Source organism: Microcaecilia unicolor, chromosome 1 (genome assembly GCF_901765095.1).
Source record: "Microcaecilia unicolor chromosome 1, aMicUni1.1, whole genome shotgun sequence".
NCBI classification, from domain to species: Eukaryota; Metazoa; Chordata; class Amphibia; order Gymnophiona; family Siphonopidae; genus Microcaecilia; species Microcaecilia unicolor.
The window spans coordinates 382,943,784-382,971,642 of NC_044031.1; the positions used below are offsets into that span (position 1 = coordinate 382,943,784).

General features: G+C 43.9%; 1 protein-coding gene across 2 annotated transcripts; it reads left to right on the forward strand.

The window, feature by feature from the left end:
- The first annotated feature begins 534 nt into the window (after positions 1-534).
- On the forward strand, positions 535-13,064 carry LOC115474742 (protein Tob2-like). Of its 2 annotated transcripts, none has more exons than XM_030210397.1 (2): positions 535-678; positions 7,979-13,064. In XM_030210397.1, exon 2 carries the CDS (start codon positions 8,040-8,042, stop codon positions 8,970-8,972), a length of 933 nt encoding a protein of 310 aa, XP_030066257.1. In that variant the 5' UTR covers positions 535-678; positions 7,979-8,039; the 3' UTR covers positions 8,973-13,064. The 2 variants fall into 2 exon arrangements, with proteins under 2 accessions (XP_030066257.1, XP_030066249.1); XM_030210389.1 differs by having other exon boundaries at positions 535-657.
- The last annotated feature ends 14,795 nt before the right edge of the window (positions 13,065-27,859 follow it).

Here is a 27,859-nt window from a genome sequence, read left to right on the forward strand (position 1 = left end):
ATAAAACATGATGTTGTCAACCCAGGTCAACCGAATAGGCTGATCCAGTTCTGGTTTTGGCCTGCGGAAACTTGTAGCTTCCTAGATTCTTGGGGAAGTACAGCCTGTACAAACCCTATAAGTAATGGGTAAACGCGGCCTGGATCAGCCGGTTAAGCAGTTAGGGGTGCGATGGCAGTCTCTAAGGCAGAGGCTTTCGCTCCGCTGTGGGCGCAGACTGGCGGGGTGGAGGCTTTTCAGTTACTACAAACTGAAGAAACTTAGGTGGTAGCAGCTAAGGTAGTTACAAACCAGAAAGCGAAAAGAGACGGCAGGATAATAGTCACTTTCGCTCTGGTCAGGAGAGAGTTAAGTTGTCGCCCCTCCCCTTTGGCCTGTCTTTGGAAAGAAGTCCCGGCTCTCCCCCCCCCCCCCCCCTCCCTTCAAGGCGATGGGCTGCCGCATCGCGCTGGGCGTGTAGAGCGGTGTGCATGCGCGGGGTTGCTAAGGGTGAAACTTTTGCCTGACTTTGCTCACTCGGGCCGGGGAGAGAGGCAGCTCGGGCACAACGCACTCAAGAGAAAGAGGTAATCGCCCGGGCCGGCCAAGACTAGAAACCAAACAGCTGCCACCGACACTAAAAGAAAAGAAGAAACCTTCCCTCTCCGCGCCCGCCAAGTAAGTACTGGGGAGAGAGAGGTAAGGAGGAGCGGCCAGGCCACCTCTTCCCTGCACCTCACTGAGGGGAATCTTGTCTTTTGCTAAAGCTTAAGTCCAGTTATCTATAACAGGGCCTATTTTATTCCTATGGGCCCTGCTGCAGATAACTCGAGCTAAGCTTTAGCAAAAGATCCCCCCTCCCTCCTGTGGTTCGCGCTTTGTAAAGATAATGTTACCCTTTTTTTTAGCCTTGGGGGGGGGGGGGGTCATGCACCCCTCCACTTGGTGGGGGGGTTTTCCGCCCCGTTGAATTACTGCGTTTCTTCAAATTCTTTTCTGTTAAACTTTGCCCCTGTAGGACAATTTGTGGCTTCTATCTTATTCTTAGCCCACTTAACACCCTTTTTTTTCGGAATGGGGCAAAGAGGTGGAAAAATGGGGGATACAAATGCAATAAATTAAAAAATATAAGCTTTATTAGCTTTCTATATGGTACTTTTGTGTTTCTGATTTTTAATTATGGTTTGTGTAAAATGAAGGATGCTTATCCTTGCTGAGGCAGGGTAGAGAATTGTCCTCGCTATTTAAAGCCTTGATTTACGGTCGCTTAATATTTTCCTTCTTGAAGCTTAAAAACTTCACCTAAAAAGCTGGGTTTTGTTAGTTTGGCAGGCAGTGTAGATTAGAGGGTGTGCGGGATCCTGCAAGTGACAGTGTGACTTGAACTCTGTTTTTTTTTTTTGCGTAGTGTATGTACACTACTACCAAGGTGTAGATTTCACACGACGGGGGAAGGCGGTCACGTTTAGTTAAATGCCCCGTTAATATGTGTAATATTATAATATCGAAGATTTTTTTGTTTGTTTAGGGAAACAAAATCAGAACGTACCCGAGGGAAGGGAAGTCAGATAATGCAGCGCCCCCCCCCCCCCCCCCAAATGGAGGATTGCTTAAGTATTAGCCTTTGAGGGGCCCTTCTAGTGGTTTTATTTACTTAACCAGTTCTTGTTCCGTATGGGAATCCTAACTTAAGGGATGTTGAACCAGAGACCAAAGCAGCATATTGTGCCCTTGTGGCTTTAATATCTCGGGCAACACTGTAGAAGGATAAAAATGAATAACAAGAATCTGAGAGGAAAAGGGTGTGGGGGTAGGGCCATCCAGGATCTCGCTTGCATTGAGCAATGGGTGTGGGGGTGGAAGGACGGAGTGCGCATGTGTGGTGGAAAATTTTTGCTTGCTTAGTCTTGAGTGACAAAGCATTTTGGGAAGTGAAGTTCCCAGGAAAATAGGTCACTGAGCAACGTTGTCGAAGAACTGCAAGGGAAAAAACTACACTGCCCAGAAAGCTGTAGGAACCATCATTTTGTAGAAATTGCCTTTGGTTAGTTATTGAAAATGCATCATCTTTTATTCCTCCTGCTGTGCTGGAGGAGCAGTACCTAGGTTCTGGGCTGAGCAGAAACTGCAGGTCTGCAAGGAGGCATTCTTTTGTATGTATGGGGACAGAACAGCATGTTTTTTTTTTTTTGTTTTTGTTTTTTTTAAAGAAAAGGTCTGCAACTTCTTTCCCTTCTTAGTTTGCATGTTACAAGGCAGGTTGATGGTTTTGGCAAGTTGAAGTGCTGTGAAATAGTAACTAGATAGGCTAATGATTCTAGCAGTAGTTAACCTTATCCCTAGTTAGAAGGTTGCAAGGCAGGATTGTGGGTTTGGCAAGTTGAAGTGCTGTGAAATGGTAACGAGGTAGGCTAATGATTGTAGCAGTAGTTAACCTTATCCCTGCAACAAAAAATCAAGGTTGTGATAACTGCTGGTTAGAAGAGCCAGTGAGCAGAGAGCAATTGAGTATTGCCAGAGGTTGGCTCAGGATCGTGGTGAGAGAATAAGACTACTTGCCCAGTTGGGTGTGGTCGTCTACCTAAAATGGCAGATTATTCCTCCAGCCTTGTTTTTCAGGGGTGTTGTTGAACTCTAACCTGCTCTTTAACATCACTGAGTGGAGACTATTTGTTTTCTTTGATGGTTGAAAGCCTTTAAACTATATCTGGAGCTTTTAAACTAAATATGAAGCTAAGGTGGTCGTTTTAGGTTTCCAGTCAGACAACCATTGCATAATGAAACAGTACATGGAGGATTTGGTTTGCTTTTAAGTATTTATACTTGTTTACATGTCTGTGGAAGCTGTTTAGACTTTTCTCTGTTGTAGTTTTTATAGTTAGCAGTAGAAAACCTTAACATTTTTCCTTCTTCCTTGAGTTTAATTTGTCCCGGTTGCTTATTTGGACTCTGTTTCTCAAATAAGCGCTATTGTGTATTTATTTTCTGCTTATCTCCCTGTAGACTTGGTTAAATAATAGCTCCTGCTAGCTTTAGAAAGTATGCTTTCCTTTTGGCCTGCTTGATTGATAATGATAACTTGAGCTTTGTAGCTGTCTGTGGCCTGCTTAAGTAGGGTTCTTGTCTTTTTTTTTTTTTTTTTTTCCATATTGTGATAAACCAGTTGGTGTGAAGGGGGGAGGATCTGGTGCCACCACAGGGTGCTGGTTTTCCTTTCTGCTTTGGATAAACCAGTGAACTGCAGCTTCTGCCAAATCTAGTTGATGTAGTAGTTGGGATTTTCAATTTAGTGCTCAACTTTTTCAGTAGTAGCGTGAGGTGAATTACATTTAGGTACAGTGGGTTGTGACTTGTAGCTCCATATAGAAAGGTAGTGCACGGCCTATACCTTTCAACGTTTGTTTTTATTTCATTGCTTCTGAGAAGCCAGCTTTCTCGAGACCACTTCAGTAATTTTTTATATTTGAAAAGGTAACTGTGCCATCGTCTATCGCCTTTTTACTCACCCCCCCCCCCCCCTTCCTTGTTTCATAGATGGGATATTTTGTCCGTTGATGTGTGGAACAGCTGACATCTTCTACTTTAGGGAACTTTTGTACTTAAGAGTTGAGTAGAACTGGATGCTGGCCCTGGGTGAATATAGTAGTGAAATGAAGTGAGCAAAAAGCTGCATCCACTGTTGCTTCAGTATTCCCCAGACCAGAGAAAAATGTTGTGGCACCCTGTTTCTTTGTATTGGTTTAAATATTGAAACATTAAATCTGATGAGGCTACCTGGAGGTTGGTCCAAGAGTTCATGCATACAGTGCTGCCTGATGGAAGCAAAACCCTAGGACTGCAGAGGGCTCAGCAAACACACACTGCACTCTAGAGTAGGACTGGGGGAGGTGCTTTTTTTTTTTTAACCTTGGCACAATGTTTCTGAACCTAGTATTAAAACCAGGGTTCTGTTAAATCACATTCTTCCTTTACTGTTGTGGAGCAGTGAGGCTAGCTTTTTTTTTTTTTTTTTTTTAATGCTTACAGCAGTCTCTCTGTTCCAGGATCCAAATATACTACTAATAAACATAGCGTCTAGTACACAAAGGCAGAAGAAGCCATTGCAATTTCTGCTGTGCTTATCTCTCCTGTAACATAGAAACTATTTAATATCTTTGTATCTGATACACCAAAGTGAGGTAGCACGCCTACCAGTGTGTCATGGAAGGATGTGGCCAGAATAGGTGGTTTATGCTAAATGCTTTTGTAACTTAACCCTTTAGTGTCCAATGTTCCCATCAATCTGTTCCCATATGGCTTATTACGGGAACATTGGACACTAAAGGGTTTTAAAACTATGTCCTAGTTACAAAAAAAGATTTCCTGTTACTGACTTTCTTCCTCCAGCCAGCCAGAGAATGATAGCTCACACAGATATGCTTATTACATGAGGAAGAATCACATAATTCAAAGTAGATGGGCAAATTTTGAACAGTGATTTAGTTTAACCTCAACAAAAAGAAAATATCAAAAATCCTGACCTATTTTTCTAAAGCCAGAAGTCCAGACGCTTTCAGCATCGTGCGGTGTGCTATTTATTTTGGAATGCTGTAGGACTAGTGTGAAAATACAAAATTTTACAAACCTGATTTTTGTATAATACATGCAGCATTTGATAACATTTCTATCATTGCCTAAGTTAATAAAAACATAAAAATGTAGGCAGATAAAAAACATATCTATCCAGTCTGCCCATCCATGCCATCTACTCTCCTTAGAGATCCTATGTACTTGTCCCAAGCAATTTTGATTTCAAATGTTGTTTTTGTCTGAACCACCTCCAGCAAGAGGCCATTCCACGAATTCACCACCCTTTCCGTGAAGAAGTATTTTCAGTGTGCCCCCCTCGTTCCAGAGCTTCCTTTCAGTTGAAAGAGACTTGCCTCCTGTGCATTTACCGCGTAGGTATTTAAATGTCTGTCATAACATCTAGATTGGAAAATGTGGGGTACAGATGCAGAAATAAAATATGTCCCCTCTCCTGCCAAAGTATACATATTGAGATTTTTAAGTCTGAGTGGAGGAGTGGCCTAGTGGTTAGTGTGGTGGACTTTGGTCCTGGGGAACTGGGTTCGATTCCCGCTGCAGGCACAGGCAGCTCCTTGTGACTCTGGGCAAGTCACTTAACCCTCCATTGCCCCAGGTACAAATAAGTACCTGTATATAATATATGTAAGCCGCATTGAACCTGCTATGAGTGGGAAAACGCGGGGTACAAATGTAGGGGAAAAAAAAGTGTTCCCATACGCTTTATGACGAAAACCACTGACCATTTTAGTAGCTATCCTCTAGACCGACTCATCCTATTTATATCTTTTTTGAAGGTGTGGTCTCCAGAATTGTACACAATATTCTAAATGAGGTCTCACAAGAATCTTATACAGGGGCATCATCACCTCCTTTTTTTCCTACTGGCCATTCCTCTCCCTGTGCACCCAAATATCCTTCTAGCTTTCATCGTTGCCTTTTCTACTTGTTTGGCCATCTTAAGATCATCACATACGATCACACCCAAGTCCTGCTCCTCTCTTGTTCACAAAAGATCTTCACCCCCCTAAATTGTACCATTCCCTTGGGTTTTGCAGCTCAAATGCATGATATTGCATTTTAGCATTAAATTTTTGCTGCCAAATTCAAAACCATTCCTCCTAGCTTGGCTAAGTCCTTCCTCATGTAATCCACACCATCAGGGGAGTGTACCCTACTGCAGATTTTGGTATCATCCACAAAGAGGCAAACCTTACCAAACAGCCCTTCAGCTTACAAAAATGTTAAAAAGAACTGGCCCAAGAACCAAACCTTGCTGCACACCAATGGTAACATCCTTGCCATCAGAATGAGCTCCATTTACCACTACCCTCTGTCTTCCACACAACTACTACTACTTGACATTTCTAAAGCGCTACTAGGGTTATGCAGCACTGTACAATTTAACATAGGACAGTCCCTGCTCAAAGGAGCTTACAATCTCCAGTTCCTAACTCAGTCAGTTCAGTGCCCATACTGTTGCGGAACCTTGCCAAAGGCTTTTCTAAAATCTAAATACACCACATTTAGTGCTGTCCCTCAATCTGACTCTATGGTCACCCAGTCAAAGAAATTAGATTTGTCTGCAAGACCTGCCCTTAGTAAAAAAGCATGTTGCCTTGGTCCTTTAATACGTTGCATTCCAAAAACTTTACTATTCTCTTGTTTTAAAAGCATTTCCATTAATTAACTTACCACAGTCAGACTTACTGGCCTGTCGTTCCCAACCTCTTCCTTCTGCTTTTGTGGTGAGGGACCACAAAAGCTCTTCTCCAGCCCTCTGGGACCATTTTCAACTCTAGAGAAATATTGAAAGGTCGGGTAGTGGGGGCAGCTAGAACTTAACGTATCTTAAAAAAAAAAAAAAGTCTTGTTCCCCCATCCACCACCATTTTAATGTATTGGCTATTTTCTTTTTCTTCTATTTGCATCTTTGCTTTCCTGAGTGTTCTGCCAGCTTATCTTGGCTTTTCTAGATATTGTCCCCTGTCTTCCTGCGTTCTAGTAGGTTCCCAAACCTGGTCCTGGAGGCACCCCTAGCCAGTCAGACTTTCAGGATATCTGCAATGAATATTCACGAGAGAGATTTGCATGCACTACCTCCCTTGCGTGCCTCCAGGACCAGGTTTGAAAACCACTGGACTAACCTATTTTTAAACCACACATCTTGTGATCACTGGGTTCAAGGTGATCACCTGCTATAACATCTGAAACACTCTCCAGATTAGTAAGCACTAAGTCCAGTATTGCCTCATCCTGCTTAGGTTCTGTTACCAACTGCTGGAATAGTTCCCCTTGTAGAGGATCAAGGATCTCCCTGCTTCTAAAAGAGTACACTATAAGGTTACCCCAATCAACATGTGGCATATTAAAATCTCCTGTTGGTAGTACTTCCCCTTTCACAGGTATATTTTGGATGTCTTCAATTAAATCTCTAAACCATCTTTTTAGCCTGCACGATCTACATTCCTTGGATGGGTATAATAAAATATAGTTTAATCTTAGTTGTTTTATGTATATACTAGAAAAAAAATGCCCGTTTCTGATGGGAAGGAAACAGGCGCTAGCAAGGCCATCCCCCACCCTCCCTCGTTGTTCCAGACTCCGCCCTGCTTCCATTTTCACCCCGCACCGCGTTACGGACCCCTGAACCCCCCTTCCGTGACCCTGTCGACCCCCCCCCCCTTCTTGGCAAAAACCGTCCCCCACCGCCTTGGGGGACCCCAACCCTGGTCAGCCGAAGTCCTATGCTGGCCTTTGCGGCGTTGCTTCCTCAATGATCTGTTGAAGTTCCTCTGTGTGCGTCTGACGTCAGACGCACGTAGAGGAACTTGAACAGAAGATCATTGAAGAAGGAACACCGTGAAGGCCAGCACAGGACTTCGGCTGACGGGGGTTGGGGTCCCCCGTCAGCAGAGGGAGGTACTGGATGGCGGCGGGGGATGGTTTTCGACGGAAGGGGGGGGGTCGACAGGGTCGCGGAAGGGGGGTACAGGGGGCCATAACGCAGGGGGAGGGGGGTTTTGAAATCGGAGGGAGGGCGGAGTGTGGAACTCGGTGGGAGGTGCGTGAGGGGACACGGGGTGTTGATGCTCGTCGGGTGAGGGGGTGGGTTGGTGATGCGGCGAGGGGGGGGGGGTTCTGTGTTGCCCCGCTCCCTGCCACGAGCGGTGCACTGACAGCTGATTCCCATGCAGGTGGAGGAGTAGGGAAACACGCTTCGCGTGCTTCCCTACTCCTCTCCTTGCTTTGGAATCAGCTGTCACTGACGTCAGTGCGTGCCTGCCTAGCAGACCACCTCTGAGAGAGGCACGGTCCCAGGCACATTAGAACGTTGGAGGTGAGAATTATTATATAGGATATGTGTGTATACAATTGTTAAATGCAGAGCATAGTGAAGTTCTAACTTTTTTTTTGTTTGTTTGTTTTCTAGGATTGTTTGGAGACTAATCTATTTTTTATACACTGCCCTAATTTCTTTGCTGTGAAAGAGTATGCATCTGGAGATTAAAGTTGCCCTGAATTTCATCATTTCATACTTGTACAACAAACTGCCCCGAAGACGAGCTGACCTGTTTGGGGAAGAATTAGAGAGACTGCTGAAAAATAAGTATGATGGTCACTGGTACCCTGAAAAACCTTTGAAAGGTTCTGGGTTCCGTTGTGTGCACATTGGAGAGACTGTGGACCCAGTGGTGGAGCAAGCAGCCAGGAGAAGTGGCTTGGACATTGATGATGTGAGGGCCAATGTTCCCGAGGAGCTGAGTGTCTGGATTGATCCTTTTGAAGTATCCTATCAAATAGGCGAGAAGGGTGCTGTGAAAGTGTTGTACCTGGATGACCTGGAGAGCACTGTGGAGCTGGACAAGGAGATAAAGAGCAGCTTCAACCCTGAAGCACAGGCTTTCATTCCCATCACTAGCCAGGAAAATTCCTTATCCAATTCACCCTCCCCATCTTTTGGTCAGTCTCCAAGCCCAACTTTCATTCCTCGCTCGGCCCAGCCCATCACTTTTACTACTGCTACTTTTGCTGCCACAAAATTTGGCTCTACTAAGATGAAGAAAGGTGGGCAGAGAATGTCTAGGTCACCCACCAACACCCTGATGAAGCACAAGGGCCTCTCTCTCTCTATGCACACTCTGAATTTTGGTGCAAATCAGGTGCCTCAGTCTCAACTCTCCCCCAATGCCAAGGAGTTTGTTTACAATGGTTCCTCTGGCCTCTTCTATGATGGTGAGAACCAAAACCTGCCTAGTCCAGCCCAGTTTAACAGTGCATTTGATGTGGCTCAAGTCTTCAGTGGCAGTAGCACTAGCAGTGGCCTCTTCATGGAGAAGACTCAGTTTGTGGAAGGGCTCAACTTCAACTTCAACACGATGCAGTATCCTAACCAGCCATTTCAACCTGTAGTACTGGCAAACTAAGAAATGGTTTTGCAAAAAAAAAAAAAAAAGTTATATAAATTAGCTACTGGAAGACAAACCACAATTTGTCATATTGTTGCAGAACACTTGTGAAGAATTTTTTTTTTAATATAGTCAGGTGACTAGCCTTTTCTGCCATTTTTTTCTACAATTTGCTCTGTTTTTGGAGAATGGTATAAGCTTAATTTTCTTCCTCACTGTTCCTCCAATTCATCAGGAGAACTTGAGCATTTGCCGGACATCAGCATAACCATGTTCTTCATTTCCTCCATAAGATACCTCTGTTCAGGGCCCAGATGGATGAGATGCCTCCGTGTGGCTGCCAGAGCTGCTTGGCTGTTCTACAGGGAACTGAAAAACTTGTTTTGAAGAAAGGGGAGGGAGAGAAACTATGTGATGTTAGATGAGTATCATAGTCTACCGCCTTCTACCAACACACCACAAAAGCTAGCATTGTCTGCACCAGTGGGGAAACGTGATAGAATTTGGACCTTATGCCAAGAGGATGGAGAGACAGTGGCTAATCCTGTGTAATGGAGCACCATTCTTTTCCCTGTTCCCTCTTATTACGAACATGCTCCCAGTACATCAGTAGAAATTTTTTGTTTCCCAGAAACATTTTTCTTTTCCCCATTCCAGAGGGTATCTGGATTTATTCTGTTGAAAGTATGTGACTATATTAGCCCATTATTTCAGGGTCTGTTTTTCCTCAAACTTTTTTTATCCCCCCCTTTTTTTTTTTTTTTTTATTACTTTGGGTGATCCACTCAGTCATTGGATTGCTTGCCTCCATAAGGCTTGCTGTCTTGTAGCTTTGCTCCTGGCTTGGAGATCAGATGGTGCTCCGTATGTATGTTGAATATCTGTGGCCTTTTTAAGGGATAGCTTCCATTGGTACTTTGCTTTTGGGAGTCATTAGCATTACCCTTTGTGTGCCCAACCTTTCCTTCTTTAAAATGAGAAGAGGTAGTTGTGTGTGGGGGTTGGGGTTTGTCAGTATTTTGGTTGCAGTTCTCAAGGGTTCCCCATAGTTGGAGAAGTGTATATTTTCTTTTCCTGGCCTGATTATGCAGAATTTTGTCCTGGGGAATAAATTGGAGGTGATGCACTTAAAAAAAAAATATTTTTCTGACATACATTTCTCTCCATCCTAAACTCTGGCTTAGTAGTGACCTAGACTGAAGGTTCTCAGTTGGGGGCAAGGGTTGGAGTTGGGGAGAAGAGGCTGAATAGTTGTTCACTTTTTTGGTGCTTGATATTTTGGATTTGAAAAAATATAAAGTTCATGGTAAGAGTTTGGAGCCTGTGGGCATGAAACAGCTTAAAAAGTTTACTAGTCTCCTTTCAGGAGAATGGTAAGAGAGAGCAAGCAACCAAGGTAAAGAACAAACTTTCTTGTTAAGGCTGCTATGTTTGTCAACCTTATTTTATGATCAGTGTTAATGTTAGAAGAACACTTGAGTGTCACTGCTTTGTAAAGAGTGGTACTCTTGATTTCCCCTTCTTCCCTCTCCCCTTTGTGTTGGAACACCTTGCATAAGGGCTTGGTGACCTCCAAAATTGCACAAATGCACGGATGCACTCTGAGCTGAATTATTAATACTTTTAAGCACTCTCCCTCACCTCCACTTCACACCCAGTGCCTAATCATTCCTAACACAGGTTTTGGAAGCCTGAATTTGCTTCTAAATTTAAGCACCCACATGGATATTGTGGACTTTTTTGTTTGTTTGTTTAATCTGTTCTGTTTAATGTACAGATGCATGAATGGCAGGCTGTGTTTTAAAGCTCCTTGAAGAATGAAATTATTTCTTCTGGGAAGTACCTAGTGACTAAACAGTTGGGTGTTCCACTCTTAGCTATTGGACAAGAATGTGTATTATCTCGAAAGATCCTGATGACAAAGTTGAGGAAAGGAGCACATTTTGAGATACAGGAGAGACTCCAGGACTGGTACTGGATTGTACAGTGCCCTTTTTTTTTTTTTTTTTTTTTAACAGAATGGATTGATGTACAGAACACTGAATGTAGGTAAGGGTGGGAAAAGACAAGGGGCCAGTCAAAAGTAAGACTTGTTACTGTATGACACTAGTAGGATTTGGTCACAGCTGCTCCCCACTCCAGGGAGTCTGCTGGCTTTGTCTGTGTGCTGTTGACCTTTTGTATGATGCTGGAAGCTTGTTGAGAATGTGGATGAACGCTAACGCTAAGTGAATGGGATGGATTGAGAGAAACTTTTAGAAAACTGGAAATGTCCTGTTGCCTGAGCTTTAATGTGTTTAAAAAATGTGGCAATTGGGGCAGGAAGGGGAGGGAGTGCAACTAAATGCCACTGCTCTGGAATTTGAGACTTTACCTAGTTGACCTTTTGTAGTTTGTGGAGGGTTATTAGGTGAGCTCCCTACTGTGCACTCCTATGTCTGGCTTTTTTTTTTTTTTTGTCGAGTATTTCAGTTGCCGCTAATGCATAAACTGAATCATTTATCAAGTATCCTTGCTAACTATGAGCACTTGTTTTTGAGGTCAGAGGTTTTGTTTCAAGGCTGGTGTTAAATGTGTGGCAAAATGTTTAAATTGTTGCAGTGACTGACAAGGCTGTGAACAGGGACGAGTGACAGAAATGGCTACTGAAGCCCAGGGAACTGTTGACCTACTGACTCGAAAAAAGTGTTACGTAAATATTGTTGACATTGTTTGGTGTTCTGCAGTGATCCTACCTCTTTCAGCTTGTACATTTTAGTGTGTGGGTTTTTGTTTTTTGTTTTGTCACTGTGAACAACTGCCTTTGCATCGAGAGCCATCGTGTTCTTCAGGGTGTTTTCTATGCCAGAGAGACTCCTTGCATAGTTCTTGGACCTCCAATTCTTCTGCCATCAGTTGTTGGGCCCCTCAGTTCTTCCACATGACATGCAAGAGACAATTTGGACACCAGGCAGCACTCATTCTAGAGAAGAGAAGCATAGGAAGGCACCAACAAAAGTACCATGCAAGTGACCAGGAAGACTGCCAGGAATAGGACTGCCTGTCACATAATGCTGACTGCTTGCTGGTGGGATGCACTGGACCCATACGTGTGTGAGAACTTAAAAAAAAAAAAAAAAAGTTGGACAAGTGCAATTTGGCCTATGCCAAAATGGCTTCTCCCATTCCCCAGTTCCTTTAACAACATGTAAATGTGGAACAGCAATCACCAGAACTAGATGAAAGCTTAGATACAACCTGCATAGTGGATGTTAATTCACCATATCTAGTGAATGAGCACCTACTATGTAAGGGGGGGAGCCTCTTTGGGAATCTTGCATGTTGCAAGACATTGAGGAGGAATCAGTGTGGGGTTTTTTTTTCCCTTGTATTTCAAGAGTATGATGAAACTGTATAACATATACAGTAGCTTCACAAGTACATTCTGAGCAATGTGGAAAACCATTTGTCTTTCTTTTAGATGTTCAACACTTAATTTTGTTTTCTTGACTTTTTTTTTATTTTTTAAATTGGCACTAACCTACCTGGTTCTTAAGTTGATGTTGGATTTTTTTTAACTTTTTTTTTCTGTTTATAAGAATAATAATTTGCTACATTTTGTAAAATGTTAAGAGGTATATATATTTCTAAAAAAAATTGTAATTTCTTTTCAGAAGTTTTCTTAAGGAAAAAATATTTTTTTAAAAAAAGAAAAGGAATTTAATGAAAGGAAAGTCTCTCCCTCCCCTCCCCCACCAGCCCCCATGTTCTCTCGACTTACCCTTTCATTCCTTCAAACCAATCGACAATTGTAAAATCTTGTACAGGAAAATGCAATCATTTTGGATCTTAAATTATGAATGTTGAAGAGGGTAACTGGTTTTGTTTTCAACTTTATTTTTTTTAGGGGGGGGGAGTGGGTGGAAGGGGGGCTATCAAGAGAATTTAGTTTATTTACCAGAGAGAAAACAAACTTGAGGGGTTTTGTATTTGGAACATTGTGCAATATATATGATGGGGGGGGGGGGCGGAATTCTAGAGTGTTTTGGTTTAGTTTAAGAATGATCTAAAAGCTGTACAGTTTCTATTGTTCCAGATTTTTTAAGTTTGTATTAAAAGCATGGTATCAGACTTTTCTTCTGTGTTTTTCATTTTTTACCGGTGGATGAAAGGGGATGGTGTTCAAAATTCTTTGTGATAAAATTGCATTTTTCTTTCTTTTGCAGCCTTTTGCATATTTCTCTGATTTTTGTGATGATGAAGGGGGTTTGGTTTGGCAGAATCATGTGAGTTAGATCAACCTGCATGGCTGCCTGTCCTGAAACTGAGCAGTCAAATTTTAACCACTCACTGATGTGGGAGTAGGAGTGAGAGTAATTCCAGCCCCAAAACCCCTAATGGAAGTTCTGGAAGAAATGAACCTCTGCATTTTTCAAGCACTTGAGACTTATTTTGCTTGAAGGGCAGTACTAGTCTCTTCTTAATTGCTTTTCATGTTGTAGGTACTGTTGAAAAGCAGTAGTCTTGGCCCATGGAGGAGGTAGAGGGGGGGGGGGTGTTTGTGAAGAGCAGCACTCATCAGTCTTAAGCTTCAGCGAGATCCAGATAACACTAAGCTAATTTCTTAACACTACAGCCTAAATGGGCCATCTAGTGAGCATTGAGAGATTTGACATAAGCTGTGCTTGCTGCCAGGTATGCACTCAAATCAGTTTAACTTTTCAGATGAAATATATTACATAAGTCTCATTCAAAATTGGGTCCAGGAATTGGTTCAATTAGAGCAAAAATCTTCACACTATTTTTAGAGTTTTCTACTTCTCAAACATATAAAAGGTTTTTTCAAAAACATACATTAGCCATTTTCCTGTTCTTATATTTTTCAAAGGCAACCTCAGCGGCACTCATTGCCAAAGATGTAAATCTGGCAATGTAACTAGCGCCCACTTCTTCATCGGTTCAGCCCTTGAGGCAGTTGAACCCTTTGGTCTGACTACAAAAGATAAGTAATTAAATTGATAAAAGTAAGAGTTTGAGATGAAGAAGTGGCCTTTGAAAAATATAAGAACAGGAAAATGGCTAATGTATGTTTTTGAAAAAACTCTCTTTGGAAAAACCTTTTATATGTTTGAGAAGTAGAAAACTCTAAAAAAAAAAATAGTGTGAAGATTTTTGCTCTAATTGAACCAATTACTGGACCCAATTTTGAATGAGATATTTGTTAGAATCTATAGGGGACTGGTGCACAGTTTTTTAAACTAGCCACGATTTGGTTTATATATTACATAAGAGCAGGAGCCACGTATATCTAACTTGTATGCTCAACATTCAAAAATACTACAAGTCATTCTAATTGACCTATGTGGTGACTTTTTTTTTTTTTTTCATAGGAGCCATTCTTATGGCTCGCCTGCCTCCTCGTTGGTCAAACTCAGAATTGTTTCCCAAAAAACACTTTTTTTCCCCAGAAAGTTTCTCCTAATACTTTCAACTATGAAGTTTTAAATAAAATAAACTTAGCTGTATATCATCAGCTGTGATCTTCAGATCTGCTGCCAACGCGGACCATGGTTTGCTTGGCATTAAGCCAACTGCTTTATCGGGGTGCAGACCTCAATACAAGTAGCTTGCCGTTTTCCATATTACCACTCGTATGAAAAACAGCAGGTTACTTATATTATCACTTATATATATTTTTTTGTTAGCCTTTTAAACTGGATTAACAGTGCGACTGCCCTAAATAAGCAAGGACATTGAATAAAGCCATCTGTTATTTTCCTTGTATCATGAAAAATATATTTAGGCTTTTTTAATCGGTGTTTATTCAGGGCCTCATTTACTAAACTGCGCTAGAGGCGCATTAGTGCTTTTAGCGTGCGCTGTGTAGGTGCCCACAATATTCCTATGGGTGCCTACACAGCGTGCACTAGCGCACCTTAGTAAACGGGGCCCTAAGTTGGCAGAAAATGTTCGTGTGTGGCAAATATTACATTTTCAAAAAGGTTAAAACACTTGTTAATCTATTTATCAACAATGTATATTGCCTTGAAGAGTAGGCAACTTATAAGATTCTCAATGGGTGGACTCAGAAGTAGTAATAGACATTTTTTAATGTAGAAGTTAAGTAAATAACTGCTATTAAGAAAGCTAGGATTAAACACAGAGTATCCTTAAAAGGTGAAGCAGAAGTAGGGATCAATCAGTGAGCCAAAATTTTGCAGAGTGATTTTTTTTCCTTCTCCAATTTATGTATTATGTTTGGAAGTATAGTATAAAAATAAACTGAACAAAGATTGAAGCACACAATGAAACTTTTCACAACGTACAGAATTTTTACATATTCCAAAACTTTCCTCCTAATATTGTTAACAGTGAGATATCTGGGACTGATGTGCTGCACACACTTCTTCACTATGAGGTTGTGGTAGACATTTGCTTTAAACGTAATGCCAGTATCAAGAAATTTGTACCCGTTCTGGAGTTTGTAAAGTGATGTGAAAAAAATATTTACCCCCTCTTAATTTCCCCTGTTGTTGTATGTCTGAACAGGTTCTGATTTTTAAACAAAATGTAATTTTAGACAAAGGGAACTTGAGTAAACATATTTATTTAAGCAACAAACGGGTACGTTAACTGTAATTCCTAACTCCCTTTAGTAAACATGGATTTTTAATGCATGTTAACTAAAATCTAACGCTGTTCTTTTGGGGGGAATTTTTTTTTTTATGTAGGTTGTGCGTTAATGCAGTTGCATAACTGCAAGGTTTTAATATGGGAGCGGTTATCAGGAGGTACTAAGTGATCAAGCGTTAACTGAGCTGTTTTCCCATTAGTGTGCATTAACAAGGACACACTAACAATCATGTTTCCATGCTCATGTCACACCCACATCATGCCTTCTCCCAGAAAAATTTCCTATTGTGCATGCTAACAGGTATATTACTGCAGAACACCTTAATTTGCTTATGCAGTAACCCTGTTAATGTGTGTTAAGGGCTTAACTGACATATGCTTACTAAAGAGCATTATCAGTACACATATTGATCGAAATTTAATTGATAACTAGATTCAGCTTGATTGCAGCCCCCCCCTGTTGAATCTGTGTACCATGAGATGAACTAGTCACCACAAAATTTCTACAAAAATGCTGTGCTATGGATACAAAGAAATTCCAGAAGTGAGAGAAAAAGTTGATGCAATAACACTCGGGGGGGGGGAGGGAAAGGGTTACAAAACCATTTCCAGAACTCTGCAACTTGACCAAACCACAGTGAGAGCCATTATCTTCAAGTGGAGAAGACTGGTGAATCTTCCCAGGAGTGGCTTGCCTGCCAACTTAACTTATTCCAAGGGTGTAGTGCTAACTCATCTGCAAAGTCAGCAACATCCGAGCAGCACATCCAAAAACTATACAGGCCTCAGCTAAGGTCAGTATGCATAACTTCATCGTAAGAAAGATGCTGAGCAAAAGTGGGATTCATGGGAGAATAGTGGGGTGAAAACCACTGCTATCCAAAACTAACATCACTGCTTATTTTACATTTGCAAAAACACACATGGATGATCCCTAAGCCTTTTGGGATAATTTTATAGGAACAGACGAGTCAAAACTGGAACTTTTTGAACAACACAGGTCCCATTATGACTGGTGTAAAGCAAATATTGTATTCCACAGTCAAACATGATGGTGGTAATGTGATGGCATGGAGATTCTTTGTTACCTTAGGACCTAGAAAACTTCAGATTATTGAAGGAACCATTAGTTCTGCATTGTACCAGAAAATTCTTAAGGAGAATGTCTATCAGTCTGTGATCTGAAGTTAAAAGTGCAATTGGGTTGTGCAATCAGATGATTGAAATACAAAAGGAAGTTTACTACATCTTGAATGGTTGAGGAGAAACGAAATTAAAGTTTTGGATTGGCTTAGTCATGCCTTGAAGACAGTTGAAATGCTGTGGCAGGACCGAAGACAAAGCAATTCATACATGAAAACCTATAAATATGTCTCCATTAAAGCAGCTGTGCAAAAATAAGTGGGCAAAGATTCCTTAGAGGAGTGGCCTAGTGGTTAGGGGTGGTGGACTTTGGTCCTGGGGAACTGAGGAACTGAGTTAAATTCCCACTTCAGGCACAGGCAGCTCCTTGTGACTCTGGGCAAGTCACTTAACCCTCCATTGCCCCATGTAAGCCGCATTGAGCCTGCCATGAGTGGGAAAGCGCGGGGTACAAATGTAACCAAAAAACAAACAGCAGTGTAAAAGACTTAATTGTTGCTGCTAAATGTGGTGTAATCAAGCTTAGGGGGAGTTACTTTTTCCACATTGGGTGATAAGGGTGTTGGATAATTTTTGTTCAACAGTTATATTTTTATTCATTTATATGTTCAGGTTCCCTTTCTCTAATAACATTTTGTTTAAAAGATCAGAAACCAGTAGACTTGCATGTAGCTATAGGAGAAATCAGAAGGGGGCTAAATATTTGTCACTGTACATAGGGGAAAACATTCTAGATATCTGCTTATAGCTTGCCTAACAAATTGGAATTTAAGTTATGGTGTCATTTTGGTAACAGCAACACAAGATCCCTCCGTTGCCTGTTAACTCCTTCTGAGAAACAAAAAAGCCTGCAACCAAGTTATTCAAACTATGTACCATACCAGTAATAGCTCTCAGGACCCTAATAGTATTACAACTTACAAAAAAAAGGGCTACAGCCACTGGAAAAGCTGAAGAAGGTAGACTGCTAGCAGAATTCCTTGCCTTGGTCAAACACGCCAATCTGCACTCCTAAATAAAGGATAAAAAATTAGAAATGAAAATCCTAAACCACTGTGCGCATACAACACAGGAAGAAATAAACATAATTAAATTTCTCCTGCACTGCATAAAATAGAAGAAAAATACATATTCTAAACATGACATAGTAATCATTTTGGTGATTGGAGCAAGGTTTTTTTTTTTTTTAACCACCATTGTATAGGCAGTTTTTCTGTGGTCCTGATCTTGTCACCCTTTTTTTTTTTTTTTTTTTTAAATCTTTAAATCCAGTTCATGGTCTCCTTCCTCCTTCCCCCATTTCTTCTTCCCTATATCTCTCATGTATTTCCTTTTCATCTTTTTTTTTTTTCCTCCAGTTCTCTCTTAGCTAGATTTTAATTCTCCTTTCCTCCTTCTCTAGCCTACAGTCCTTGATCTACATTTTTTCCCCTTACCTATCTTCCTGCTTTCCAATTTCTATTCCCTTTTCTCCCTACTCAACTAATTCCCTTGTCTCCCACTTTTTCCCATCCTTCTCTTCCCCTTCAGTCTTTCACTTACTCCATAGAACCCTCTGTACTTGAGCTCCTTTCCAGCCCTTATCAGTCTTATGTTCTTCTCACATCCCTCCTTTGGCCTCTGGCCCTTTCTTTTGTTTTGTTTTTTCTTCCTGCTTAAGTTCCTATTGCCCTTTTATCTTCTCACAACTCTGTTTTCTACCTTCTCTGACTGCTTCACAGACCTGTATCTTCCTTCAATCTCCCTGTATCTACCTACCCATTTAAAACTTGCCCTTATTATACCATGTCCCTGCTTCCCCACTCCAACCATCCAAAACCCCTATTCAGTTACCAAATAGGTATGTTCCCACCCAGTTCCTGAGTTCTTGTTCTGTTATCACTAAGACTTCACTTAGTCTGAAACCCATGTTTTGAGGGGGAGGAGGGAGGCTACTGGCTATTCTGAGGGTTCCTGTCTTGTAGTAAGACTATTACACAAAGCTCACATCCCCTTCCACCATTCACCCAGTTTCTCAACATTCCAAGATTTTCCAACCATAGGTTTATCTCCTTCCCCCACACCCTCCTTTCTATACCCACCCCCTACACTATTTTAAAACTCCTCCTCCACTTAATTCTCAGAGCTAGCAGGCCTTGGCTCCTGCTGTTGCAGAGAGAAAAAGCAGTGATCATGGCCACAGAGAAGAGAAGGACTTTATGTTACTGGGGCAGCATTTATTGTAGCAATGTGGAAGGGTGCGGAATACAGTGTCGCTAGTGCAGGCTGGTGGCGGCAGTGATTGCAACGGGTGCAAGGGTAGGTTCAGACTGCAGTTGTAATGACTGCCCGAGGGGGGTGGATAGCAGACCTGCAACATTTCCAGTGGAGCCAATGGTAACTGATCATTGGGGGGTAGTGAACATAAATAAGAAATGGTTATGGGGCTATCAAGCATCTACCTCCATTTTGCCCCAGCCTGTAAGCACAAATTTATTAAGTAAAGCATAGGCTTGTTGACTTCTTCAAATTTTTGGTGACACACCTGACAAAGCGATTGAGAACCACACTGGCTTAATCATAACTAATAAAACATCACTTGACTTGCCAGGAATGCTACCTTGGTTTCAATGTATTCCTAAACCACATGTTAAGACGGACAGCTGTACATGTGACCTGTCTTCATCTACTCTTCTCTAAGCATTCATCTGCCATGATGTGGTGACAGGAAACTGAACTAAATTGTCCTGTGGTGTAATTCAGTTTGGCATTTATTTTAATGTTTGCTCATATTTCTAGCAGGATAAGTTTCATTATAATGTTTAATGATGTATATGTATTTGTAGTATTTGCATAAGACTGTTGAATTTTCAGTTAACAGTAGCACACTCGTATTTGCATTACAAGATGCACTGTAAACCTGTATACTCCAAAAGAAGGGGGGGAGACCCTAGTTGATAAAGCGCAAAATGCAACCAAGAAAGAAAGGGGGTCATTGATGAAGCTTGGCTTGTGCTTCACTTGCACTACATTTTGGTGTTTTGAAGCACAATTATTGGTTTACTGGACATTTGTACTCGGCATTTTTGGACACATTTATTGAAATTGTTTTGACTCCTGCTACAGGCGCTTTGTGGCGCTGAAATGCAGACTGCGTTGTCAGTCATTTTACTGATTGATTTTTTTTTAATATCCTTTGTTGTCTACTTGTCCACCCCATTCTTCCTTTTTTGGTTCTGTAAACATGTATGCCACATTTTAAGCTTTTTATTTAAACTTTTCCAAAAACTTAAAATTTGGGAACTATACAAAAGGGGAATTGAGGGTCTTCCAAATAGTCTTTATTTCTTTGAAATCTTCTCTTCATTTTCTTTCCCTCCATATCGTGCATCTATCACTTTTTCCAACAGGGATGTAAAATTCAATAACATTTCTTGAATCAATCCTTTTGATTATATTTTTCCACACTTTCTTATAATGATGATGCAATCTCAAATGGTCATCTTCTCTATCATATTTCTTCCACACAACCCCCCCCCCCCCCCCCCCCCCCCCGTTTTCAAAGCCGCGCTAGCGGCAATGCCGATGAAGCCCATTCATTTTGAATGGGCTGTGTTGACACTGTCGTGTGGCTTTGTAAATAGGGGGTTACATTTATTGAGAGGATGGTTGAATGAATTTTTATGCGCTACTGCAGCTAGTGTGCTGGATCAGTACAGCTCTCCTGTTAAAAAGGTTTGCTCGTGGATAGTTCCAAAGATGCACAAGAAAATCTTTATCAGTCCTTTTTGTTAACACAGTTGCCCTTGCTCAAAGTTGCATGTTTAACTGAATCCTTAAGCGAGCAGAGGTTGACACATCTATCGAGTACAAAGCTAAACATGGTATCTTTCAGCAAATTTTAATACATAATTACACAGTGCTGACTTTGGCAGATTGAAAATAATAAAATGGGTGTGTTAATTAGAGCAAAAAGTTAGTGACTCACTGGGACTTCCATTGCTTAGGTGAAGACAGTTCCATGTTTAAACAAATACTCTGACCTTTCTAGTCTCTCAGCCTGTGCTTGTTCTGTCTACTCTCAAAAGACATGGGTTCCTTTAAGCAACTGTGTGAATATTTGAAAGGAAGGTAATTCACACTCCAATACAAGCTCATCATTATGAGTTCTCGGAGGACAAGCAGGCATAATATTCTCATATGTGGGTGATGTCATCCACGGAGCCCAATGTGGACACTGTCACTTTAATTCTCTGAGGACAAGCAGGCTGCTTGTTCTCACATGTGGGTGACGTCCGACGGCAGCCCCAGGAATGGAATCTACCTAGCAACAAAGCTTGCTAGAGCCCTCGCATGCACCGCACATGCGCGACTGTCTTCCCGCCCATAGCACGAATGTGCCTCAGTTTCTTTTTTTCCATGGTTCAGTGCGGCTGTTTTTTTTGGCTGTTCTGCGTCCCTGAGAGAGAGCCCTCACACCGTCTCCACGGTTTTTGCATTTTTTCATTGTGTTTGAGCAAGTCGCTCGTGTTTTTTCGTTAAAAAAAAAAGTTTTCCTTTAGTTCTTAGTTTTTTCCCTATAAGTTTCCTTTTGTTGTCGTGAGTGGCCATTTTGGCCGCCCGTAAGGGTTTTTTTCCCTTTTTTGTGCCCTTCCTTTGGCACCATCGCGGTTTTTGACTTCACCGCTGTGATTTTTCCATACATGACCTCGAAGATCACCAGCGGCTTCAAGAAGTGCACGCGGTGCAGCCGGACAATCTCAGCCACTGATCCACACGCTTTGTGTATTCAGTGTCTTGGGGCTGGTCATCGCCCCGATGCTTGTACTCTGTGTCTTTCCTTAAAAAAGCGGACACAAGTGTCGAGATTGGCCTAGTGGGAGCGCCTGTTCCGAGCTGTGCCTGGTCCTTCGGCGTCAACGTCGATAGCGGTACCGAGATCGTCGAGGACGGTATCGATGTCGGCACCGGAGAGTGCATTTACGTCAGGAGTGCAGGTAATGGCTGTCCAGAGACCCTCGCACGCTGACAGCAGTGACCCATCGAGTGGGTCTCCACCTGCCTCGAGGGCTCCTGCGGTACAGGCTCCCCGGGACCGACCTCTTTCGGACCCAGCCCTGAGGAAGCGTGTGGATTCCATGTCCTCATTGGTACTGGGAGGTACCGCTGACGTGCTTCGTGTGAAGGCAAAGCAGCAGCATCATTGGTCACCTTCCCGTCACGGTACCGAGAGCTCCGGGACGCAGAAGGATTCGGCACCCACGAAACGTCGACGCCTGGAGGGACCGCTCACCCTCCATACAAGAGGTGTCGATGCGCTCATCTCTGGACAGCCCGGTACCGCCTCCGCGCCCTAGGCAGATTCTGACCGTCGCCTGTACCGACCCCACAGCCTTGCCCGACAGACACTTTAGACGAGCGCCTCCGAGCCATCCTTCTGGGGATTCTGGAAGGGCTGCTGCGACCATCTGTGCCAGTACTGGTGGTGCTTGCGCCCTTGGTACCGTTGAGAGATGCGGCGGTTGGTTCTCCGCCCGTGGTGCGGAATACGATGCCGGTACCACTTGCGGTATCGGCCTCAGCTGCCACCCAAGTTGACTCCCCATTGACGTCGCTGAAGGGAGCTTCATCGCCGGCAGCGTGGGAGTCTTCTTCTTGGCATAGCCATCGAGGACATGGCTGCTCGGCGTCGAGACAGGCCCGGCTTCGTACTGAAGTCGGAGAACTCATGTCCGATACCGAATGGGAGGCCTCGTGGGAAGCAGAGGAAGAGCCAAGATATTTCTCTGATGAGGAGTCTTGTGGTCTTCCTTCTGATCCTACTCCTTTGCCAGAGAGAGAGAGCTTTCTCCCCCCGAGAGTCTGTCTTTCTCTTCCTTTGTTTGGGAAATGTCTATGGCTATTCCCTTCCCTGTGGTTACTGAGGATGAGCCCAGGGCCGAGATGTTTGAGGTCCTGAACTATCCTTCGCCACCTAAGTAATCGTCCATGGTACCTCTGCATAATGTCCTGAAACAGACATTGCTGACGAACTGGGCGAAGTCACTAACTAATCCCTCCATCCCCAAAAAGATTGAGTCCCAGTATAGAATCCACAGAGACCCAGAGTTGATGAAGACCCAGTTGCCTCATGACTCTGGCGTTGTGGATTCTGCTCTTAAGAGAGCCAAGAGTTCGACGGATTACGCCTCGGCACCCCCGGGGCGGGAGTCTCGAACTCTGGACTCTTTTGGGAGGAAGGCCTATCATTCTGCTATGCTCGTATCCAAGATCCAGTCGTACCAACTCTACACGAGCATCCACTTGCGGAACAATGTGCGGCAGCTGGCGGACTTGGTCGATAAGCTCCCATCGGAGCAGGCCAGGCCTTTTAAGGAGGAGTCAGGCAACTGAAGGTGTGTCGCAAATTCCTGTTCAGGGGTGCTTACGACACTTTTGATGTTGCGTCCAGGGCCGCTGCTCAAGGGATAGTGATGCGCAGACTCTCATGGCTGCGTGCCTCTGACCTGGAGAATAGAGTTCAGCAGTGGATTGCGGATGCTCCTTGCTGGGGGGATAATATTTTTGGCGAGAAGGTCGAACAGGTGGTTGAGCAGCTCCACCAGCGGGACACCGCCTTCGACACACTCTCCCACCGGATGCCTTCAGCATCTACCTCTTCAGGTAGATGTTTTTATGGGGGAAGAAGGAATGCTCCCTATGCTTCTAATAGGCGTAGGTACAATCCACCTTCCCGACAGCCTGCTCAGGCTAAGCCCCAGCGCGCTCATTCACGTCAACAGCGTGCGCCCCAACAGGCTCCTCCAGCTCCCCAGCAAAGGCAAGGGATGGGCTTTTGACTGGCTCCAGGCGAGCGTAGCCGCTATCAAAGTGTCCATGTCGGACGATCTACCGGTCGGGGGGAGGTTAAAATTTTTTCACCAAAGGTGGTCTCTTGTAACCTCCGATCGGTGGGTTCTTCAAATAGTCCGGCTAGGATACTCCCTCAATTTGATATCAACACCTCCAAATTGCCCACCAGGAGCTCAATCCTTCAGCTTCCAGCACAGGCAGGTACTTGCAGAGGAACTCTCCGCCCTTCTCAGCACCAATGCGGTCGAGCCCATACCACCAGGGCAGGAAGGGCTGGGATTCTATTCCAGGTACTTTCTTGTGCAAAAGAAAACAGGGGGGATGCGTCCCATCCTAGACCTAAGGGCCCTGAACAAATATCTGGTCCGAGAAAAGTTCAGGATGCTTTCCCTGGGCACCCTTCTTCCCATGATTCAGAAAAACGATTGGCTATGCTCTCTGGACTTAAAGGATGCTTATACTCACATCCCAATACTACCAGCTCACAGGCAGTATCTTCAATTCCGTCTGGGGACACGGGATTTTCAGTATTGTGTACTACCCTTTGGTCTCGCCTCTGCCCAGAGTGTTTACAAAATGCCTGGTGGTTGTAGCGGCGTCTCTGTGCAGATTGGGAGTGCACATGTTCCCCTACCTCGACAATTGGCTGGTGAAGAACACCTCGCAGGCAGGAGCTCTACAGTCCATGCAGATGACTATTCAACTCCTGGAGCTACTAGGGTTTGTGCTAAATTATCCAAAGTCCCATCTCCTTCCAGTTCAAAGACTAGAATTCATAGGAGCTCTGCTGGACTCCCAGACTGCTCACGCCTACCTCTCCGAAGCAAGGGCAGACAATCTTCTGTCTCTTGATTCCTGGGTCCGAGTGTCTCAGCAGGTCACAGCTCGGCAGATGTTGAGATTGCTTGGCCACATGGCCTCCACAGTTCATGTGACTCCCATGGCCTGTCTTCACATGAGATCGGCTCAATGGACCCTAGCTTCCCAGTGGTTTCAAGCTGCCGGGGATCTAGAGGACGCGATCCAGCTGTCCACGGGGTTTCTCATATCCCTACTTTGGTGGACGATTCGATCCAATTTGACCTTGGGACGGCCCTTCCAAATTCCTCAGCCACAAAAAGTGCTGACAACAGATGCGTCTCTCCTCGGGTGGGAAGCCCATGTCGATGGGCTTCACACTCAAGGACGTTGGTCCCTCCAGGAAACCGGTTTCCAGATCAATCTCCTGGAGTTGCGAGCGGTCTGGAACGCTCTAAATGCTTTCAGAGATCGGCTGTCCAATCAAATTATTCTAATTCAGACACAATCAGGTTGCAATGTTTTACATCAACAAGCAGAGGGGCACCAGATCTCGCCCCCTGTGTCAGGAAGCCGTCCAGATGTGGCTTTGGGCTCGCCATCATGGCATGTTTCTTCAAGCCACGTATCTGGCGGGTGTAAACAACAGTCTGGCCAACAGGTTGAGCAGGATAATGCAACCTCACGAGTGGTCTCTCAACTCGAGAGTGGTACGTCAGATCTTCCGAGTGTGGGGCACCCCCTCGGTGGATCTTTTTGCCACTCAGACCAATCACAAGGCCCCTCAGTTCTGTTCCAGACTTCAGGCCCACGACAGACTAGCGTCAGATGCCTTTCTCCTTTATTGGGGGGAAGAGCCTCCTGTATGCGTATCCTCCCATATCCTTGGTGGGGAAGACTTTGCTGAAACTCAAGCAGGATCGCGGGACCATGATTCTGATTGCGCCCTTCTGGCCACGTCAGATCTGGTTCCCTCTTCTTCTGGAGTTGTCCTCCGAAGAACCGTGGAGATTGGAGTGTTTTCTAACCCTCATTACTCAGAACGAGGGGGCTCTTCTGCATCCCAACCTCCAGTCCCTGGCCCTCATGGCCTGGATCTTGAGAGCGTATACTTTGCCTCCTTGCGTCTGTCGGAGGGTGTCTCCCGAGTCCTGCTTGCTTCCAGGAAAGATTCCACTAAAAAGAGTTACTCTTTTAAATGGAGGAGGTTTGTCGTCTGCTGTGACAGCAAGGCCCTAGATCCTCATTCTTGTCCTACACAGACCCTGCTTGAATACCTTCTGCACTTGTCTGAGTCTGGTCTTGACCAACTCCTTAAGAGTTCATCTTAGTGCAATTAGTGCTTATCATTACCGTGTAGAAGGTAAGCCTATCTCTGGACAGCCTTTAGTTGTTCGCTTCTTGAGAGGTTTGCTTTTGTCAAAGCCCCCAGTCAAAGCTCCACCAGTGTCATGGGATCTCAATGTTGTTCTCACCCAGCTGATGAAACCTCCTTTTGAGCCACTGAATTCCTGCCATCTGAAGTACTTGACCTGGAAGGTCATTTTCTTGGTGGCGGTTACTTCAGCTCGTAGAATCAAGTGCGCTCCAAGCCTTGGTAGCCCATGCTCCATATACTAAATGTCATCATAACTGAGTAGTCCTCCGCACCCTAAGTTCTTGCTGAAGGTGGTGTCGGCGTTCCATCTGAACCTGTCAATTGTCTTGCCAACATTCTTTCCCCGTCCTCATACCCGCCCTGCTGAACGTCAGTTGCACACATTTGACTGCAAGCGAGCATTGGCCTTCTATCTGGAGCAGACAAGCCCATTCAGACAGTCCGCTCAAATGTTTGTTTCTTTTGATCCCAACAGAAGGGGAGTGGCTGTCGGGAAACGCACCATTTCTAATTGGCTAGCAGATTGCATATCCTTCACTTATGCCCAAGCTGGGCTGACTCTTGGGCTCATAGTGTTCAAGCCATGGCAATGTCAGTGGCCCACTTGAAGTCAGCCACTATTGAAGAGATTTGCAAGGCTGCGACGTGGTCATCTGTCCACACATTCACATCTCATTACTGCCTTCAGCAGGATACCCAACGCAATAGTCGGTTTGGGCAGTTGGTGCTGCAGAATCTGTTTGGGGTTTAGAATCCAACTCCACCCCCCTAGGCCCATTTTTTGTTCTGTTCCAGGCTGCACTCTCAGTTAGTTATTACTTTTCAGGTCAATCTATGTTACGTCCTCGCCGTTGCGAGGCCCAATTGACCCTGTTTGTTGTTTTGATTGACCCTGGGGGCTAGAGATACCCACATGTGAGAACAAGCAGCCTGCTTGTCCTCAGAAAAAGCGAGGTTACTTACCTGTAGCAGGTATGCTCCGAGGACAGCAGGCTGATTGTTCTCACCAACCCGCCCACCTCCCCTTTGGAGTTGTGTCTTCCTTGTCTTTGCTTGTTATCTGACTGAGGCACGTTCGCGCTACATGCGGGAAGATGGTCACGCATGCGCGGTGTGCGCATGTGCACAAGAGGGCTCTAGCAAGCTTTATTGCTAGGAAGATTCCATTCCTGGGGCTGCCGTCGGACGTCACCCACATGTGAGAACAATCAGGCTGCTGTCCTCGGAGATTACCTGCTACAGGTAAGTAACCTCGCAATCTTTGAGATAGTGCCCCCACTGCGTATGCACGGGTGCCTTCCCACCTGACGTTCGACTGCAGAACTAGCAGTCTATTATTTTCCACGGAGCAGAAATGTTGGTTTTCTAATCTCTCCTCAGCACATCAAACTTTGCATCTTGGTGCCTTCCCTTTTTTGGGGCTATTTTATCTTTTCTGTGTTAATTTTATTTAGTTCATTTTTTTTTCTTCAAATGATTTTCATTTTTCAATTTTTGGCCTTATGGGGCCTCTGCTCCCTTCTTTTGGTCAGGAAGCATGGATGATTTTCTTGTACACGACTACTCAAGTTCCTCGGGCCATAGAGCCTTGTGTTGGCCATTTTTCCCTCCATGTCAATGAGAGTGCTGAGTGGCTTTAAGAAGTGTATTTGATGCAGTAAGACTATTTAAGGCACATACTCCCATAACTGGTATGTTCCGTGCTTGTGGCTGGAGCACCAGGACAAATAGTGTAGTCTCTGTCTGTGCATGCAAGCAAAGATCTTTAAAGCCCATAGAGTCCAGCATGAAAATTTGTAAAGTAGCAAGTTGCAGTTTGGAAGCACCTAAGCTCTGGAAGATTCATATACACACAAGATTTGAGTACATGTGGATTAAAACAACATCCTGATCTAGGTAAAAACAATGATCTTCCTGCCATAGGCGCCGACTCCATGAGTGCTGTGGGGGCTCGAGCACCACAAAAACTGAAAAACAGCCAAACCCAATCTCAAAGGGTCAAATGTAGTGAATATACACTAATAAATGACAAATGGGAAATACCCTCAGAAACCAAGGTCACTGCCAAGGTCTGACCATCAAGACACTGATATCTATATAAGATTTGTGTGCCTGTGATCTTATCTCTTTCATGGGGTATATT

Coding starts and splice junctions, on each gene's coding strand:
- LOC115474742 (XM_030210397.1), top strand. CDS start 8,040: ATGCATCTGGAGATTAAAGTTGCCCTGAATTTCATCATTTCATACTTG.